Source organism: Physeter macrocephalus, chromosome 13 (assembly GCF_002837175.3).
Source record: "Physeter macrocephalus isolate SW-GA chromosome 13, ASM283717v5, whole genome shotgun sequence".
NCBI lineage: Eukaryota > Metazoa > Chordata > Mammalia > Artiodactyla > Physeteridae > Physeter > Physeter macrocephalus.
The window spans coordinates 47,914,580-47,922,763 of record NC_041226.1 but is presented as its reverse complement, the minus strand read 5'-3'; the positions used below and the strand labels follow the sequence as shown (position 1 = coordinate 47,922,763).

Genomic DNA, 8,184 nt, shown 5'->3' with positions numbered 1-8,184 from the left:
ACACACACACACACACAAACAATGGAATACTACTCAGCAATAAAGAAAGATGAAATCTTGCCATGTGTGACAAAATGGATGGACCTTGAGGGTATTATGCTAAGTGAAATATGTCAGATGGAGGAAGACAAATATCGTAAGATCTAACTCATATGTGGAATATGAAAAACTGATAAATAAATAAAAACAAAATAATGAACAAACCAAACCAAACCAAACAAACACGTAGATACAGAGAACAGAGTGGTGGTGGGAAGGGGAAGGGGAAGGCAAAATGGGTAAACGTGATTAACTGTATGATTACAGATGAAAAATAAAATTTTGGTGGTGAGCATGTTGTAGGGTATACAGAAGTAGAAATACAATGCTGTACACATGAAACTTATATAATGTTATAAATCAATGTTACCTCATAAATAGTAATAAAATAATAATAAAATTTAAAATTTCTTAGTGAATAATAGACAAACAAATAAACCGTGTGATCTTAGAGAAGTACTTTGGGGCTTGATCAGAGCTGCCATATCTGTAAAACATCAGGAATTAAGCGTTATCTTCCTTTCTCAATCTTGTCTATAACCTTGAGTTAATGGCCGTGCCTAACAATCCATCTCTCTGAAACCAGGAAAGCAGAAGAGCTGGAGTTATTCTTGTCCACTTCCTGTCAATAACCAGGTCTTGTCAATTCTACTACCTAAATAATCTTTAAATTCAGCTCTTATTCCATTTCTCATCTTCACTTAAACTTTGCAACTGTCTCGCAACCAATCTTTCTGCCCCTATGTCCTTTTCAACCATAATCCACCTCACACTGCAACCATGGTTACAAAAAATGAATATATCATGCCACCCTTTTACTGTAAAACCTCCCCACATAACCTGACAGCAGGACATTTAAAAATCTGACCCTACCCTTTACCAGCCTCCCTCACCACCCTATGAATGATACAATGAAGGAAAATCTAAGTTTTTGCATAACCCGAACTCTCCTTGCTTCATACCTGGAACACCCTATACACCTTGAAATTCTTAAATATTATTAATTAAGCAGTGAACGCATGTGTAATCACCTATAGGCGTAAAGAATATAGTTGACAATAAAAACAGCTAACAATAAAATTTCATTTACAATTATTTGAGAAGTTAAGATACTGAGTTATGGCTTTATCTGTAAAGCCATATACTTTCAGAATAGTCTAACTGAAAAGACAAAGTAGAATATTCTTAAGTTTTTTCATAAAAGAACTTTAAAAATTATACAGATATCTGGTAGGATATGAATGAAAGAAGTTTGTTTAAGCATAATGAGGACATATATTTCTTAAATTATGAATGGAACCTCTGTACACTAGTTCAAATTCATCTATTGTAATGCATTAGGTATACTCAACTAACCTTTGTAAATAAACTTAGATTCAAGATTCAAAAGTGTTTAATATCACTCTGAGATTCTATGCATATTTTAAATTTACATCATTAAGTTTCTTCTTGAGTACTTTTGGAGGATGATAAATCGTAGTCAAGATGGTTTTTCTTGATACGGTGGGAAAATAAAATCACTAAAGCAATACTAATTGTTACATTTAAAAGCATATTTTTGATCCCTTTTCCCTACTGCCTTCCCCCTTTCAAATAACTGTAGAGCAATTTGAATTTCCATATTCTGTGCAGTATAAAGAGTATAATGAATATCTCTAACAAACTCATCTTTACCCTTTTTACAGCATTACTATGAGGCTAGCTCTTTCTGTGTTTATAATAATGAGACTATTTATAATAATGAGCCTTTCTTAGGTAAAGGTAGTTTTACTTTCTGGGAAAACAATCAGCTGAATTTATCTCCTCTTATTTCATTATCTCACAGTATTAATCAGGAACAAATAAGTTAGCCATCTTATGCAGAAATTTGGACTGAAACAAACGGCATGCAGACTCTGTCTATATTGTCTCATTCAACAAAAGTGGTTAAATGTCATGGAGAGCAATACTTAAGAATAATTATATATTTTGTAATAGTGCCTTTCAGTGACGATAAACAATTCCATAATGTTACCAGTTTTCTTTTATGTAATGCTCATTTTACTTAAATTGTCAACACAATGGATAAAATAATTTTTTAAAGTATTTCTCATAAGCAAAAGGTATCTAAATAACTACCACTTACATACAGCTTTATCATTTATACTGTACTTTTTACATGTATTATCTCATTTAGACCTTACAGATCACCCTGTGAAAGAGTATTATTAGCTCATTTTATAAAAGAGAAAATTAAACTTCAGTGATATTAAGTGACATATTCACTCAGCTAGTAAGTGGCAGAGCCAAGATTTTAGTCTCATTCCATATCTCTTTCATAATATACTCCCTTTTCAGGGAATAATGCTTTTCTTCCAAATGTGCAAGACGGTCCTACTAAGTAAGAGGTTTTTTATATAATAAACCTCACCACCATAGTGAGTTTCATTCATTATTTCCCATGGCTCCAAGACTCTCAACCACTGCGCCACCAGGGAAGCCCCAAAATATAATTTTAAAGCAACTATAAAGTACAGAAAAAGACAAGAAACCTAACTCATAGCCTGAGCCAAAGCATACATACACATTATAATCCCAACTATAGTATTTTGGATGTACCCAAATACCCAAGTTCTTTCTTTGCTTATCTCTGCCTTTTCTTAGGTCTTTATCTCTTCTCTTCCTCTTCCCTCTCAACCCCTTAACTTCACAAACTACTGGCATGACTGACTGCAGGGGCAGATATCAAGATCGCATGGCATGAGTTCCATTTTTCTTTTCCACATCTAAGAGGAGAAAATAAAAGGCACTCTCTCTCTTTTCTTAAAGCAGTAAAATTACTTTATTAAATCTCAACCCTTGAGTACATATCTTTTTTTTTTCTTTTCCACTATGGTTTATTACAGGATATTGAATATAGTTCCCTGTGATATACAGTAGGACCTTGTTGTTTATCTATTTTATGTAAGAGTAGTTTGTATCTGCTAATCCCAAACTCCCAATTTATCCCTCCCCCACCCCCTTTCCCCTTTGGTAACCATAAGTTTGTTTTCTATGTTTGTGAGTCTACTTCTGCTTTGTAAATAAGTTCATTTGTATCACATTTTAGAGTCTACATATAAGTGATATCATATGTTATCCATCTTTCTCTTTCTGGATTACTTCACTTAGTGTGATAATCTCTAGGTCATCCATGTTGAAATGGCATTATTTCATTCCTTTTTATGGCTGAGTAGTATTTCATTGTATACATATACCACATCTTCTTTATCCATTTCTCTGTCTATGGGCATTTAGATTGCTTCCATGTCTTGGCTATTGTAAATAGTGTTGCTATGAACATTTGGGTGCATATATCTTTTTGAATTAGAGTTTTCTCCAGATATATGCCCAGGAGTGGGATTGCTGGATCGTATGGTAACTCCATTTTTAGTTTTTTAAGGAACCTCCATTCTGTTTTCCATAGTAGCTACACCAACTTACATTCCCACCAACAGTGTAGGAGGGTTCCTTTTTCTCCACACCCTCTCTGTCACTTGTTATTTGTAGACTTTTTAATGATGGCCATTCTGACCAGTGTGAGGTGATACCTCATTAAAGTTTTGATTTGCATTTCTCTAATAATTAGCAATGTTGAGCATCTTTTCATGTGTCTATTAGCCATCTGTATGTCTTCTTTGGAGAAATGTCTATTTAGGTCTTCTGCCCATTTTTTGATTGGGTTGTTTGCTTTTCTGTTATTGAGTTGTATGCGCTGTGTGTATATTTTGGAAATGAAGCCTTGTATCGCATGCACATATTTTCTCCCATTCCATACGTTGTTTTTTCATTTTGTTTATGGTTTCCTTTGTCACGCAAAAGCTTGTAAGTTTGATCAGGTCCCATTTGTTTAGTTTTGCTTTTATGTCTACTGACTTGGGAGACTGACCTAAGAAAACATTGCTATGATTTATGTCAGAGAATGTTATGCCTATGTTCTCTTCTAGGAGTTTTATGGTGTCATGTCTTATATTTGTCTTTAAAAAGGTACTCTCTTAATATCCCCCAATGTATAGAAAGCAAACCAAAGGCAAAACATATTTCTCTAATCTTATTATTTAACTTTCTCCTAAAAATGTTTATTGGCCAAGAGGCAAGGAGACTGTACCAATATGCCAGTGTAAGTACTTTATCCACTTTAATTCATATTGTAACAGCATACTTTGATAAAATAAAATTGACACAATTAAACGTCTAAGTCCAAAGCACGATTAATTTGCTCAGACACAAAAATATCTAAATGTGTACACTTGTGTTTTCTGAATCTCATGTTTCATAACAAGGAATACTAAAATCCGTTCCTTAATTATTTTAAGTTGTAAGATTTAGAAAGAAATAAGTTGCAATTTATTTTTACCTTGTGAAAGACCAGTGGAACGTAAGCTCTAACTATAGTTAAATCCTGCCAGAATGAAGAAACTGGGATTAAAAAAGATTCAGCCACATAAAACACAGGGTTGGATTACTGTGAGGTTAATACAATGATAAAGGTGAGCCTATACTACATACAGCTGGCTAGAAGTCCTGTGCAATTCAAATGTCTTTGGGCCTGGGCTGCAGTTTGGCACCACCTGGTGGCAACCATCCACCCTAGCTTCAATATCCATGGGGTCATTCTGGATCCAGTGGCTGATGGGTTTCTAGGGCAGTAGCCCCAGTCCCAGGAATTCCCTGACGAGGCGGTATCCACTTTGACGTGGCTGTGGAGTCAGAACAACACAGGGGAAAAGGAAACCTATCTTCAGCTTCCCTGCTTCCAGGAATGGTTCTGTCGTCTGTTTCTCAACCTACCTCTACCAATCATCTTAGAGAATAGGGGCTAGTTTACATCAATTTATGTTACCAGGGGATGCATTTTAAAGGAGTCTTTAAAAAATAAAACAACAACGGCAACAACAAAAACTAAAAAATCAGTGCATTCTCAAAATGATTACATACCAAGGTTTATGTGGCTATGTGAATTGTTTGGAAGTAATCACACGTTACCACAGAAACAATCCCATAAATTTTAAGGTTATTAAGTTGGCCGATAAAAGCCTTTATTATAAAATCCATAACAGAATTGAGCCACAGGACTGTAAGTACTTATTTGTAAAACAAAATAGTAGTATCACCTATGCCACAAGTCTAGCTCACGTCTAGATCTTTCTCCTGAGATTCAGACCTTATATAGTCAACTTTTCTATTTGCATATGTCACACAGACTTAATGAAACTAAACTAAATTTGTCATGTTTCCCAATTAAAGCCGTGTCTTTTTCTAATGCTTTAAAAACTGCATCACTATCCCCGCAGCTGCCCAATCAAGAACCTGGTGACATCCGTAACTTCTCACTCCCCAATCCAATCTAGCCAATGAATCCTCCTATTTAGTTACGTTAGTTCCATCTCCTGAGCACTCTTCCAATCTGGCCCACTTCTCCTCGTCTCTACTGCTACTAATCCAGTTCCATCTTCACTACCTGTCTTGATAAGGGAAACAACCTCTAAAAGTGGCCTCTTTGTCTATAGCCTTATACTCTTCCAGTCTATCCTCCACATCACAGAATAATGTTTTTTTATATAAAATTAGATCATATCACGCATATTCCCCAAATCTTTCAATGGTTCATGGTCTTAGACAATGGCTCAAATGCATGATTTGGACCTGTTTCCCTCTTCTGTTTCATCCCTTACAACTTGCTGCCTCTTGGTCTATGGTCTAACCATTCTGAATTATTCTATTTGTTCAAAAAACTTTATTTTGTCTTGCCTCCAGGGTGTGCATTAATTCCCATAATTCCCTTCCCTCCCATAACTGACAGTCTTACTCTTAGTCATCATGCAGGTGTTGCATGCGTGCTTCTCCCTCCACGTAGTCTTCCCTGATTCCTCCCAGGGCTGAGTGAGATACACCTTGAGTCTAGGTGGTCTCACTCTGTGTATCTTGCCATTTGCTCCATTATCATCATACTTTTGATCATTGTTTCTCTATTTCTCCATTAGACAACCAGCTTTGCAAAGGCAGAGGTCACCACTGTATCTATGGCATCTGACATGTATCTGGAACATGGTGGACCTTAATAAATATTTGCTAAATAAGTAAATTTATTGTTCTTAGAGCTCAAATGTAACCTTCTCTAATATCAACCGTAGTCTGATTTAAAGTCTTGCTTGTTGGCAAAGATAATAGCATACACTCAAGTCAGTGCTGATAAACTAGTATGACAATTAAGTCCATTTCAAAAGAATTTCCCTCTAAAACATCAACTTTGAAAAGCCATATGAACCATAATGATGGTATATAAAAATAACTGCTATTGAAATAAGTAGCATTTATTTTTCCCTTAATGCTGCCAATCACTAAGAAAACCTAATATATGCTGTTCTAAAAGTAACTGCATGACTAAAACTGATCCTTCTTAAAGATTATCTTACATGTCTTTAGGACCAGCAGCTATATGAGGCATAAGCAATACTTCATATTATTATTCCAGCTTCTAAAAATTTCCTGGAGAAATCACTGGCATATTACAGGAAGAACTACTGGTATCTCTTAGTACTCTCTAATTTCCTTTTCATTTCTGTCCTTAATCTGAACTAAGGTAAAGGCAAAAGGAAAAGCTAACAGGGTAATAAAAAGATAATAGGAATACCAGAATAAACAGGCCTAACATCTGATAAGCCCTGTTCTAAGCTAGTTATCAAAGACCTTAGAACTTTAGTATTCCATTTTACTTAGATTTAGATTTATGACAAATTTTCTTTAATGTATTAAAAAAGACATTATGTCATGAACTAAAGTTTAACTTTGATAAAACTATAAGCTTCGGGATTCCCTGGTGGCGCAGTGGTTAGAATCTGCCTGCCAATGCAGGGGACACGGGTTCGAGCCCTGGTCTGGAAGATCCCACGTGCCGCGGAGCAGCTGGGCCCGTGAGCCACAACTACTGAGCCTGCGCGTCTGGAGCCTGTGCTCCGCAACAAGAGCAGCCGTGATAGTGAGAGGCCCGTGTACCGCGATGAAGAGTGGCCCCTGCTTGCCACAACTAGAGAAGGCCCTCGCACAGAAACGAAGACACGACACAGCCATAAATAAATAAATAAATACTTAAAAAAAAAAAAAAAAACAACACAAAACTATAAAATATCACATAAAATTCTTGTTTTTTTTTTTACCTGTTTTCCCGTTCATACATTTCCCTGGAGGCACTTCGAAGTTGATCAATTTCTTGATTAGTTTTCAATCTGATTCGTTCCAGTTCATCACGTAGTTTATTTTCATATTCTGTTTTATAATGGTCTCTGCAAAGAGTCGAAAGGAATATCCATTTATTTTTTGTTTGTAAAAGAAATAGGTCTTTGCCCTTCATGTAATATTTTAATATCTTACGTCAAATATGCTCTACATACAATGCTACTTGAAAAACACAGTTTAGAAATAAAGCTTTAAAATTCTTAAAAATACCATTCCAAACTAGCTCCATCTGAGATTTTCTTTTTAAACCCTAAAGGCTTAATTACTATATAAAATGTTCATTCAAGTTGAATAATTATTCATCTTCCAAAATATTTTACTAATTTAACACATATGGCAAAAGACTTGAAAACTAATGCATTATGGAAGGTCCTTCATTTAGAAACAATGATCTGATGTGGTGCATATTGGGAGACAATTAATCTTAAAATAAATGACCCGAATGTACTCTTTACAAAACCTTTCCTTCTAAGCACAACAACCATAGCCACTGTGATCTCTTAGCGAAGTCACAAAGCGTTACACAGGGTATTAGCAGCAGCACAAACTGATGAAAAATACCACAAGCTGGGAAAAAAGTTATTAAGAATAAATAATTCAAGGATTATAAAGGCTATTAGTATAAAGGAATAGCTTATTCATCTACTTGAAGAGAGAAGACAGGATTGAAATGCAGGAGTCTGATTCCAGAGCCTGTATCTTAAACCAGTACTCAGTGCTGTCTCCTTATTCTTTTATGTTTCACATAGTCAAGAAAAGGTCAGCTTCGTCACGCTCCACACAATTACATTTTCTTCAAAAATATACTTCTATAAAGATATTTATATACTTCCATAAAACATTTATGTAGAGATCTTAGTCACTGGGAATTAAAAAGGTTATATCATAAGA

General features: G+C 35.2%; 1 protein-coding gene across 5 annotated transcripts in view; it reads right to left on the bottom strand.

Moving 5' to 3' along the window:
- PIBF1 (progesterone immunomodulatory binding factor 1) overlaps positions 1-8,184 on the bottom strand; it is a 214,203-nt gene that overhangs the window by 162,535 nt on the left and 43,484 nt on the right. For all 5 annotated transcript variants that reach the window (XM_028497922.1, XM_028497921.2, XM_024123149.3 and 2 more), the window contains one exon: positions 7,215-7,340. In XM_028497922.1, coding sequence (XP_028353723.1) covers positions 7,215-7,340 — 126 coding nt within the window. The remainder of the gene's footprint in view (positions 1-7,214; positions 7,341-8,184) is intronic.